Source organism: Mustela erminea, chromosome 11, assembly GCF_009829155.1.
Source record: "Mustela erminea isolate mMusErm1 chromosome 11, mMusErm1.Pri, whole genome shotgun sequence".
Taxonomy (NCBI): Eukaryota; Metazoa; Chordata; class Mammalia; order Carnivora; family Mustelidae; genus Mustela; species Mustela erminea.
In genome coordinates, this window is record NC_045624.1 from 7906718 (window position 1) to 7920235 (window position 13518).

General features: G+C 39.1%; 1 protein-coding gene across 1 annotated transcript in view; it reads right to left on the reverse strand.

The window, feature by feature from the left end:
- CNTNAP2 (contactin associated protein 2) overlaps positions 1–13518 on the reverse strand; it is a 1944007-nt gene that overhangs the window by 830559 nt on the left and 1099930 nt on the right. Inside the window, exon 10 of the mRNA XM_032304549.1 lies at positions 1121–1292. Within this exon, the coding sequence (XP_032160440.1) occupies positions 1121–1292 (172 nt within the window). The remainder of the gene's footprint in view (positions 1–1120; positions 1293–13518) is intronic.

Here is a 13518-nt window from a genome sequence, read left to right on the forward strand (position 1 = left end):
TGTCATCAAGTCTCATTATAAGCATATTAAGACTTAAAAAAGTTACATTCTATAGCCATCATTTAAACTGTAATTTACCATTCAGATAGATATAATTTTATTGAGATTATATGGCAGCAAACTTACTTTATTATAGATGATTTTATGTCTTTTTAAGGTTCATTTTATGTCTTTGGATGACTTTCCTAAGGATCTCCTCTTAAATGAAGTAAGATTACTAGAGATTGAAAGTCTGCTCTTTGTTGAGAGCAGACTAAGACTTCTGAAACTTTCATCTTGCAAAATATAAAATTAATAAAATTATTTTTCAGAGTAAGATAGCCCTCTCATAAAAGATTTGAATACAGTTTAGAAAATCACCTAAAAATCACCAGATTAAATTCAACACAAAGTAGATATGGTTTATTTATGGATGAAATATCTCATACTACTTTTCATGGTAGAATGAAAGGTACTTTTTAGTATTAAGGTTAGTGTATGTAATGATGTAATAGTTCATGTAAGAGTTGTATTTTTCTACTCTGTGAAAAGTCAACTAGGTTTTTATAAAAAAAAAAAAAAGCTCCTCCCCAGATCTGCAAAAATGAATATTGATTAGATTTTGCAATACTTCAGTATGTATATTTTGTAAGCAGACTCAATTACATTAAATATTCTGTTTCAGTAAATTCCCATACTGCCTGCCAACATTTTTAAAGCTTCTTTTGCTTCAGGAGAGGGCTCTGGAGGGGAAAATATGCTGAGCATGAGTCGTGACCAACACAAGAAGAGAAGGGACATCTCTGCTTGTGGGCGTAGGAAGCAAAATTTAAAATAAACTGAGTTCCTTTATAACTCAGCTGTCGTTTGCAAAGTTACCTGCATAATGCTCACATTTATGGAGGGAGACTGGTGTGACATCCCAGATTGTTCTACCATATATACCCAGGTCCTGCTATAAATGTCACTGCTAAAATCACACATATGCTGTAGGCATGACAGATGGCTCCTACGCCTTACCTCTTATACGTGGGGTGTGTGTGTGTGTGTGTGTGTGTGTGTGTGTGTTTCTCTTGTCCCACAACAAAAGCATGAATTCCGAAGTTTGGACACTTAGAAGCAGGACGAAAAGACTGCATACCTGTCTATAATGGCGCACATGTCGATGCTGACGTTCGCAAAACTCCCCGGCCTCCTCTGTGCCACTTCATATAAATTCACCAGTTGGTCGTCCACCTGGATGAGCTGCATGCACCCTTGGAATGAAGGCTGAAGGACAGAGTGACTGGAGTTATTCATCTGGTTCAGAAAACCTGTGAGAGAGAAGAAGCGGGAAAGTCACCTTCTGCGTACAGCAGGCTTCACTAAAATTCCTCCGGCTGTCTTCCGTGACCACAGCCGCCCTGTCCTGTGGATCCCTGTGGATGTCCTGTTCAGTGCAGAAGAATGGAATCTTTTGAGAAAGCAGTATTATTTCAGGAGATGAAGGAAGGGTTGACCCTGGTGAATGTTTGTCTCTGGGATCGACCATTGTCATATTTTCTCTGTGACATTTTCTTCCTCGGTCTGTCACATCACGCTATCCCTCTGCTCTTGAAGGCTTACTCCTACACTTCCTCACCGGACTCTCTCTTCAGACATTAAAACATAAAACTTTAGACCTTTCCCAGCTACCTACCACCTTCCTTTATGCCTTCAAATTTACTTCTACTTTCTTAATACTCTAGAGCCCTGTTATTCAGATGTCAAGAAACTAAAGCATTATTGATTATGGTGGCTTTCTTTTATGGATTAATGTCTAACTCAATCCAAAAAGATATTTGCATTACAAATGATTTCTTGATTTATCAAATCCAAAGAAACATTATAAAGAAATAAATTGAAGCAGAAGGCCCAGCTACCCTCCTTTGAATATCCATCTTATATAGCTAATATGACATAGGGAGCATAAATGATAAGAAATGAAACTAAAAACAGAATGAATAGCAAGACAAAAAAAAAAGTAAATACCAGTGTTTCTATTAGGCAACAGAAGATACATATATAACGTTTAAAGTCAGACATTAAAAATTTAATTGCAAAATAACTTTAAAATACCAACATGAGTCAATTACCTAAATTATGCCTTTTTAATAGGAAAAAAATGCATACTTCTTAGTATGTGCATTAAATCTATATGCCAGTCACAGGAAAAGAATACTTCTCTATCCCATTAAGTATCTCCAGAAAGTCTCAAAAAGTGTCTACTTTTCATATTTTTCCTCACACCAAATTTATTATTAGAGCAAATTTGAACAGTACTAATTTGTCTGGTTAAAATTCTAAAGTTATTAACATATTCATTTCAGTCTAATATTGTAGCTACAGAACAAAACATATACAGAATGGGTTGGGATCAAGATGTGTCATTAAGTTGATAAAAATGAATTTCCAATAGAAAACATCGAAAAAATTGACCATTAAGTGATTTAAAAAAATGTCATATTTGATTAGTAATACCAGTTTAGGACAATAGAAACCTTTCTTCCATTATTTTTTTTTAAAGATTTTATTTATTTATTTGACAGAGAGAGAGATCACAAGTAGGCAGAGAGGCAGGCAGAGAGAGAGGAGGAAGCAGGCTCCCTGCTGAGCAGAGAGCCCGATGCGGGGCTGGATCCCAGGACCCTGGAATCATGACCTGAGCTGAAGGCAGCAGCTTAACCCACTGAGCCACCCAGGTTCTCCCCCTTTCTTCCATTATTAATGGGTTAATGATATTTCATAACCTTTCTAGACTATAACCATATTATAGCTATATATATATATATATGTATATATACACATATATATAAAACCATATTATAACTATAACCAATTACTAGACTTTCATAAGTCTAGTAATTATCATTTGAATTCCCTTTAAGAGTTAACCACAGAGCTGTTTATCATTTTTTCTAACAACATTGTACTATGTAAAAACAGGATTCTACTTAATTTCTTGACTTAAAAAATCTACTTCCGATATCAAACATATGGCATGTATATATCTTTCCCTAAGTCACATTTTTTTTCATTTGCATTGTTAGTCTCCTCAGAAAACTGCTGATCTTAGATAAGTGGCCCATTTAGACTAGTTGTATGCATACATATGATTTTCAATCTGTTTAATCAAGATAAAATTGAATGGAGTATAATGTCTAAACTTAGCAGAGAGAAAACATCCAGCTGTAACTTTATTGACAACTCTTAACAAGACGATCATTTGGTTCTGTTTTTTGAGTACTTGGGAGTCTCTAAATATCCACACTAGCTTTGAAATATTTCAAAATGAGTTGATCTATTTGTGAGAACAAGATCTCTGAAGCAAAGCAGCTGTGTAACACACAGATCACTATGAATTGGACATAATTAAGGTCATAAAACAAGACTTCATCAGTCACTCCTAACAATGTTCTATTTGGCCCCGATAAATTCTGGAGTTTGAAATTGTCAAGTCCTTTTACTTTTCTACGCGGGATACATTCTAGGCGAAAACAGTTACAGGACAAACTGCTATATATATCTATTAAAATTTAGGGTGTCTTTTTTTTTTTTCCTTTCCTTGCATTATGTCTAACATTTCCAAGAGGAAGTCCATTAATCCTTGCCTCTGGTATTCAAACCCTTTCCTAATCTCCTTCTACCCTAAGTTAGCCCTGACTCTGATCAGTAGAAAACTATGAAGTGGTGGTTGTGTGTGACTTCTGACGCTAGTATTTGGCTTGGTTTCTGAGACTGCTAGCTGATCATTCCATGAGCAGTCTTCTAGAAAAGCCCATGAGAGATAATAAATCACGGTTTCCAGCTATTAAATTTTGGGGCAATATGTTTATGCAATAATGAATACCTAGTAATAAATTTGGTTCTGGGAGGGAATTACAACAAAAACCTACAGAGATGCACAAGTAAGCTGCGCAGGCTTCACAAGGACTGTGAGCAGAGGCCTGATGATGGCTCCTGAGGAGGTTGTCAGGAACGGCTTAAAGGACAGTGAGGAATAAATGTGAGTGGAAATGAGAGAAAACTGGATCCTGGCTATGCTGCAGTAGGAAGTTTAATAACATCATGATAAAATGGGAAAGAAACATACTTAATGAACTGGGTAACCTAGCTAAGAACATTTCAGGCAGAGAATTCTGAACATCTATTTATAATAAAGGGGGAAAAAGAAGAGAGAAAAACCAAAGAAAACCATTAAATACAAAGAAAGTAGGACTTGATGGATTTGAAAATAAAGTATTTTCTCACTTGTAATCTCTCCAGATGGCCAACAATGCAAAAATTTAAGTCACTTGTAGGCAAACGTCAACGACCAGGAAAACATAAGGTAAAGATGGCGATGGGGTATGACTGTGATACCCATCTTAAGACCTCCAAAAGGTATTAGGTGGTGCCTCAAAGAACTATTCATTCAGACTAAAGAAACGCTAGACAGCTTATTATAATGTCTTACAGATCCCCTGAGCTAACCAATGCTAAGGGCATTCTTCCCTTCACATGTCAGCAAAAGTCCAGTATAAAAAAATTAAATTAAATTAAATTAAAAAGCTTATCTTCATCAGATACTGGATGTGGCTTTTGCTTAATGGAATAAACAAGCATAATCAAAGGAAACCCACAGATTTGTAAGACAGCCGCACTTACGGTAACACCATCAGCTTGGCCTCAGAGAGAAAGAGATTGGACAGACAGAAACTGTGTCTTTAAACTTCTACGGGCAGGAAATCATATGGCTATAAACAAAGGCTACTTTTTGTATTAAAAGGAAGCATGGACCAGAGAGGTAGAACTGGGAACCAGAGGGTAGAGCCAAGACCCATGAAGAAACACTTTCAAGAAATAATTAGCAGTGAGCCCTAATCCAGGAATTACCAACATGTACCTGACTGGAATCTACAACCACTTTGGACCAGTTACTTCCGTGTGCTCTTATTTCCCCCTTTTGCCCGCTTTTGAACCAGACAGTGTGAAGTAGTCACTCAATGCCTATCTGACCAGGAGAAGCTGGGTGTGTGGGTGGCACAAAACTCGTTCGCAGGTCTTCAGGTGAGAAACTATATTTGAATACCTTCCTTTGTTCTCAGACTTCCCTAGGAGCTTCCTGTTGGTATGAACTCGACTCATGATGAGTTGCTGGATTCTGAGCAGACCCTCTAATGGAAGGAAGCTTTAAAGGACCTTTGAAGGAAGTAAGTGTACTTTTCATGTGGAAGAGACATGGACCTTTGTGTTCCAGAGGGCAAACCATGGTAACCGACCTCCAAAACGCCCATACAGCACCTCCTGCTAGTCATACCCTGTGGGGTTCCCTCCTACGCTGAATCCACGCTGACAGAACACTGCAGAAGTGACAGTATGTCTGTGACTTTCAAGGCCTAGTAATAAAAGGCCTTAGAGGCTTTTACATTGATCTCTTGGATCACTGACTTTGAGGAAGCCAGTCCCTAGGCCATGAGGAACCTCAAGCAGTCTCCTGGGGAGGCACCCATAGGAAGAGGAAATAGGACCCCACTGCCAGCAGCAGCTTGCTAGCCATGTGAGTGACCCATCTCCAAGCAGAGCTTCCAATCCTAGTCAGGCCTTCCGATGACTGTGGCTGCAGGAAACATCAAGCTGCAACTGCATGAGAACTTCGAGCTAGAACTTCCCAGCTGAGTAGTTCCTGAACTATGGGCCCACAAACAAGGAAGAGAGAATAAATTCTTGCTGTGCTGAACCCTAAACTGTGAAGTAGTCTTTTTTTTTTTTTTTAAGATTTTTATTTATTTATTTGACAGAGAGAGATCACAAGCAGGCAGAGAAGCAGGCAGAGATAGACAGGAGGAAGCAGGCTCCCTGTTGAGCAGAGAGCCTGATGTGGGGCTCGATCCCAGGACCCTGGGACCATGACCTGAGCCGAAGGCAGAGGCTTTTAACCCACTGAGCCACCCAGGCGCCCCGTGATGTAGTCTTTATGCATCAGTCAAGAACATGTTATTTGTTTTCTGCATTTGTTTCCCTTCTGTACAAATACAACTGCAGGAAAAAGACCAGTGTATCCATGCCTGTGATACTTGCAGTGGCCGCTCTAAAGCTCAAGAATTAACCTACTTAGTAGATTAACAGCAGGACCGTCTGGAGATCTAAATTTGCAGCTGGGATTCTGAGGGTCAGAAATGAATGGTTAGAGAGTTAAACTTAATTGAAATTTGCCAAGTTAATAGAAAGATTATATAGAATGAGGAGATTAACATTTGTTTCTTTTGGCTTAACACTTGAAATATCTATGAATTTGGAATAAAAAATGCATTGTGTACACACGGGTTGTTACTGGGCTCCATGATCTGGCAGGGTGACACCTAGGGTGCAAAGATGTCACTTTGCAGACTCAACTGCATCTCACTACCAGTGACATGGGAAACCTTTCCTCTTCGCAGGGTCGTTGTAATTATGTTGGAGATTTCTGTTTCAAGATTTCCCATATAAAAAAGTCATACCTGACTTGAAGTCCACTGAGTATTTTATTATTCTTGCTGACAAAAGGCTTTAAGATTTTAATTCAGAAATACATCAGTGAAAAACATGCCGATATTTGTTTTGACACTAAAACACCAATCGGAACTGCTCTAAGTTATCACGTGAACCTGACGGGACAGAAAGAGCAATAGGAAACAGGGTAGAAACCGCACATGTTGAAAGCCACACCCATATAAGATTTCTCTATTCATACTTATCTTAAAGTTGGGAAATTTGGGAGGTCAGAGAGAGGCTGGTGGGATGCAGTAAGGATGCTAAGCATGCATTCAGATCTTCCTTCTAATATAATCTAGGATGATTATGCAAAATGTCTACTCATCTCTGCTGTTAACCCAACCCACCTGAATAATTCACCATGGTGGGTGTCCGAGCGGGCTGAGGGTGAGCTCGGGGGTGGCTGGCACCTGCCCAGCGAGAGCAGTCGGCAGCATACCCACCCTCTATGACTGGGAGTGCAACTGTAATCCAGGCTTATCAAGCAAATAAAGCAATATATTGAGGATAGCGGGAAACAGGTTCTCATGGTCAGGAAAGGAAAGTACAAATGAAAAGTGTAAAATCTGGAATGATCTTGTGGGTGTGGACTGGAATGTAATTTATCAGGGTGCCCTTGTAGTTGTCAGGATTATACAGCTAGTTGCAGAAATAGATCTAGATGAAACTGGGTAAGGGCTCAATACACAAAATGTTCCTACCATTCACCGGAGATGGTGTGGGTACAGGGTTACCCCCAGATGCAGTGAATACCCCTATAGATCAGATCTTAGTTTCTCTACTGAAACTAAGTCTCTAGGACTTCTTGGAGAAATGGCTGATTCCAGAGCTGGGTCAGGGAAGATACAATGGGAGCCTGGAACATTTTATTGCACCAGAAGTAAAGAAGTGCTCAGAATGGCTATAATCAGAAAGATAAGAAATAACAGGTGTTGGTGAGGATGTGAAGAAAAAAGGAACCCTTGTGAAGGTTGGTAGGAATCTAAACTGGGGAAGCCACTGTGGAAAACAGTATGGAGGTTCCTCAAAAATTAAAAATAGAGGAGCACCTGGGTGGCTCAGTGGGTTAAAGCCTCTTCCTTCAGCTCAGGTCATGATCCCGGGGTCCTGGGATTGAGCCCCTCATCGGGCTCTCTGCTTAGCAGGGAGCCCGCTTCCTTTCCTCTTTCTCTGCCTGCTGCTCTGCCTACTTGTGATCTCTATCTGTCAAACAAATAAATAAAATCTTAAAAAACATAAATTAAAAAAAAAATTAAAAATAGAAGTATCATAAGCTCCAGTAATTCCACTACTGGGTATTTACCCAAAGAAAATAAAAACACTAATTCAAAAAAGATATATGCACCCCTATTTTTATTTCAGCATTGTAGATAACATATGGAAGCAACCCAAGTCCCCATCGATAGAAGAATGGATAAAGAAGATGTATATAAGAGAATATGAATATATATATATATATATAGAACTCATATTGCTCAGTCAGAAAAAAGAATGAAATCTTGCCATTTGCAACAACATCGATGGATCTAGAGGGCATAGTGCTAAGTGAAATAAGTAAATCAGAGAAAGACAAATACCATATGATTTCACTCAGATGAGGAATTTAAGAAACAGATGAACGTTGGGTTTTGAAAAAACAAGGAGAGAGGCAAACCAAGAAGCAGACTCCTAACTATACTGAGCAACCAGAGTTACTGGAGGGGAGGTAGGAGGAAGGGGGTGGGTGAAGCAGGTGATGGGGAGTAAGGAGTGCACTTGTGTTGAGGACCTGGTGTTGTATGAAGTGTTGAATCACTACATTGTATACCTGAAACTAACATTACGCTGTATGTTAACTAAATGGAATTCAAATAAAAATTTGGAGAAAGAAAAATAATTAATTTATTTTAATTTATTTTTTTAGGGGGAGAGGGGCAGAGGGAGAAAGAGAATCTTAAGCAGGCCCCACACCTTGCTTTGAGCCCGACGCACAGCTTCATCCTGCAACCCTGGGATCCTGACCTGAGCTGAAATCAAGAGTCAGATGTTTAACAGACTGAGCCACTCAGGCACCCCAACTGATTTATTAACTTTAATAAAGTGAGATCTTGCCATTTGTGACAACATGGATGGACCTTGAAGGTATTATGCGAAGTGAAATAAATCCGAAAGAGAAAGACAAAAACTGCATGATTTCACTCATATATGGAATCTGGCAAACAAAACAAAAGAACAAACAGAAAGGCAGAAACAAAGCCATAAATGCAGAGAACAAACTGATGGCTGCCAGAGGGGAAGGGTGTGGGAGGCCGGGCAAAATGGGTGAAGGGAGTGGGAGGTAGAAGCTTCCAGGTATGAAAAGAACGAGTCACAGGGATGCAGGACCCCCGCATAGGGAAGAGTTGGTGGTACTGTAACAGCTTTGTATGGAAAAAAACAAAAACGTTTTCAAAGAATGATGGGGGTCACATCAGAATGACACAGGAACCAGGCTTAAGTAGGTTTCCATCATTCAAGTCTAGACAATTTAAGTATTAAATAAATAACTTGAGCATTAAAAATATTTTGAGTTTATCAAAAGAAAAAAGGAATGGAGAGAAGGAGAAATTTATACATCATATCTCATTGAAAAAAACATCGGAATCCATGAGTCCACCCACATAAAGATGAGTAATTACATGGAAAGGAAAGGGAATCTGTTTCTACAGCCCTATCCTAACTAATAAATGTAAAAAGCATACTGGAACTAGAAAGTCACCTTTTGGCAACCATCACAAGAGTCAATAAATCAGACAAGAACTATCAATGGATACTCAAATGCGTGGGTGAAAGTTAGATGAAGAACAAAGGGAGACTAAGTGTCTCCCTTAAAACACATTACTTTGAAAGGGAAAACCAGTCACTTTACAGCAGGGAACAGCGGAGACGTCTTTGCAATCAAGTGATCCCAGTTATCACCACCAGTCATGGGACTGATGGACGGGTGGGCCCCTGATAACAAGCATCGCCTGGTGGTCCTCCTGCCCCAGATGCACAAGGCAGGTGCCATCACGAGGAAACATCAGACAGACCCAGAGGAGGTCTTCAGGAATGATAAGGCTGTGGAAGTCGAGAAACATCGGAGGATTTGATTCCTGTTGGCAAACACGGTAGAGGCAGGGACGCGGATGTGACATGTGACGCCAGGTGGGGTCTTTCTGCTATACAGGACGTTACTGCATGGGGTGATGTAACGAGGTCTCTGGGTGAAACTTACACTGGTGTTTTTTGTGATCTTGGAATTTTTTTCCCAAGTTTTAAAGTGTCTGAAAATAAAAACTATTTTTTAAAAGCTAATGCTTTATCCAACATGAAATGCTGGTTTATGCTAAAATCTCTGCCATTCAAGAGCCTCATTTTAGATGAAATTATCTCCCGGTAAAATGAAATTATCCTGTCTCCATTTCTCCATGTCCTACTTATTCTTTCCACCACTTGAATCTGCATTCAATGCCCAGGGATGGTCCCTGGGACTGTTCTTCCTAATTTCAGTGACGATTTTCATGTAAGTGAAGGGCCTCTTTTACTCTTTAGTTAGACTCCTCAGAGGGGGGTCTGACACTTGATCTGCATATATTATACTCTGTGTTATCAAACCCAGAAGACTTCTGTGGTCTTAAAAGATGGAATGTTCTGACTCCTGCCTCCCACTCCAACTTCAGGGCATACCCTTCTTAGCCAGATTTAAAGAGTTTCTAAACCCTACAAACATCAGGACACATGAAACCACTAAGAACACCTTTCAAGATTTAAAAATTAAAACAATATTAATTAAACCAAACGTAAGAAAATTCTATAAAATAATGATGTTCTATATGCTGGCTAATTGAACTTAATAAAAAAAAGAAAAAAGAAAAAAAATTCTATAAAAGTTTGAATTTTTTCTTCAATATACACTTTACATTTGGAAGTAAGTTTATCACATTCAGAATGGGTCTGTCATACTTTTGTGGGCCCGCATTGCTAGTTCCCCAATTACCTGCGTAAGATGGCTGTCCTTGTTCAGAGTGTTTCAGCCTCCCTATCCATGCCCCTGTGCCTCAGGAAAACAAGCCCTTTCTCCCTCGGATTTTCTTCTTCACATTTTTTCATGGCTGACTTATTCTTAGGGTTCAGGTCAGCTCACGTGTCACTTTTTGAGAAGGACCTTCCAAGGCCAACCTATTTAAAATTGTTCTATTACTTTCCTCATTCCAGTTCTTCAGCTTCTTGTTTCTTATCACAGATGTCAAAATTTCTAATTATCTGGATTGGTTTATTTAAAATAGTTACTTCCATAAGAGTGTGTGTGTGTGTGTATGTGTGTGTGTGTCTCCTCTTTCAGTGTATTAGTTTTGTGATATCAATAATACTGTCTTGCTTCTCTATTATTTTTTTTTTAAATCCGCATATTTGTTAAGAAAGACTCACAAGCCATAAAGCTTCCACCCTACTTATCTTAGAATAGTCCGTGGGGTACATGCGAGATGGTCAAGATACAAGATGTGTGCTATAAAGTTTGGAAACAAATCGAAAATAATCTTTACAACATCATCTATATGGACTTCTCTGCATGTGTTAGGTGAAGGACCCGTGAGTGGATGTTTGGATTTTCGTTCTGGAAAAAGGGGGATGTTTAACCCTGCCTCTTTCCTTCCTTCCTGGTCTCCGCTGCAGGACTCCGTTGGCCACCAGGGAGATCACACGCGTGCCTCTTAGAGCTCTGCCCCCTTTACCTAATCCACGGTCCTTCATAACGCTTATTGCCATCTGACGTGCTGTCTGAGGGTTTATTGTTATGGCTACTGTTTTTAGAATGTAAATGCCACAAGACTTTGAATCCTGCCGGAGCTCGACAACTGTCTGTGAGAGGAGCAAACGGACAGTGAAGGACTGTGAGCAAGAAAATGACTTGATCATTTTGTGTCACGTTATTCTCTCTCTGGTGGAAGTAAGGATGGGTTGGCAGAGAGGAAACCTGAAGTAGGTACTGTCTTATAAAAGAGACACAGGACAAGTTCCAAATTCTTTTTTTTTTTTTTTTAAGATTTAATTAATTAATTTATTTGAGAGACAACGAGCTTACACACACACACACACACACACTCACACAAGTAAAGGGGAAGGGACAGAGAGAAAACCAGACTCCCTGCTGAGCAGGAAGCCTGATGCTGGCTCCATCCCAGGACCCTGAGATCATGACCTGCGCTGAAGGCAGAGGCTTAACGACTGAGTCACCCAAGCGCCCCAACAGAAGTTCCAAATTCTTATCTAAAATAGGTCAGTAAACCTAACCTAGAGGAATCAGATGAGAGATAGTTCCCTGGAAGATATGCCAGAACCGGCTGATGCACTGGAAAAAGGGAGTACACCGAGACAGTGACAACTAGGACTCTTAGATTTCTGGCTGCGCAACTAGATGACTGCTTTTGACTCACCCAGCAGAAAAGACACAGGAAGAACATTCAGTCTTTAGGGAGTAGGATGAAAGGAGACAGAAGAAACTGTGGTGGGTGCGTTCTGACAAGCTCAGAGCTAGACTTTTCAAGTCTGAAGTAGCCGGGGGGATATCCAAGATAAAGTGTTCACTCTACAGGTTAATATTAATGTCTCCATATCAGGAGAGAGATCAGAGTTTGAAAAGGATTTGGGAGTAATTATACTCTGGAGGTGGAATAAACTGCACGAAGCAACTGCATAATGTACTGAGCAAAGAGACTGAAGTCCGGACTCTAGAAATCATCTACATGTCAGGGGTAAGATCAGAAAAATAAGCCAGTGAGGAAAAACGAGAGAGGGAAAAGAAAAACCAAGAAGAAATGACATCAACAAAGTGAAGGAATGGTCATCATCATCACTGGTGAATGGGAAAAATCACAGAATGGAGTTATATGAAGACCGGCACTTTGACTTGGATTTACCACTTAGGTCAGTGGGAATATGGGCGAGCTAGAGAGGTGGGTATGGATAATAAATTCCAGCATTTAAGGAGCACATGAGAAGTGGAGAAGCGCAGAGATGGTAGCAACTCTACTTTAATATAAAATAATGGTGTACTAAGGAAAAGGCTAACTCTTTGGAGACAATTTTTTAGCTAATTTTAATTATTTAAATCATTTAATATAGTCTTTTGACTTTTTCAAATTTAGTATGTTATTTATATTTATTCCACATATACTTATTTTCTGCTTTTTATAATGGAAGAGTAGAAAATACAAGGCTAGGGATTTTGTGTCTATCACTTTTTGACCATGGGTAAACACTTAAATACTCTGTTTCTTGTCTCTTTATTTATAAAAGAGAGAAAGTTATAAAAATCTAGTATAGGAGGTTGTTGTGAACAATTAAAATATACACATGAAGTAAGTGCCTAGAAAACCGTGATCCATGGTATACACCAAAGATCTAGAAATTACCATCATTATCATTTTTATTATTCCAAATGGCTTATATTATTTCAATCATTTTTATATTTATTAAAGACCCAAAACCACATTATTTTTGTCCTCAATAATATTGAAATCTCATCGGGAAGGTGAGTTCAGAAACATGAATATATTTGTGTTAAAGAATGTTACTACCTATCCATACGAGCACATAAAATGCAAATGTTTGAAGAGTTTGAGAAGCCATTCTTTCTTCTTGAATATTTCCTTCCTTGGCTAACATCATCCAGGGTTTTCTTTGTACTTTTCTAGCAATCTCATTTCAATCTCCTTTACTCATTTCTTGTCTTCTACCTGTTGTATAAATGTAGGAGTCTGTCAAAGTCTGCCCTGGGCTAGGTCTTTTTTCTTGGAAGTTTGTGCATAAAAAGGGTCCTCTCCAAAAAATAAGCAGAAAAGACCTCAATATATATTTTTCCAAAGAAAACATACCAATGGCCAAAGACACATGAAAAGATGCTCAACATCACTAATCATGAGGGAAATGCAAATCAAAACCCTGATGAGATATCACCTTATATTTGTCAGAATGGCTAGAATTAAAGGACAAGAAACAAGTGTTAGT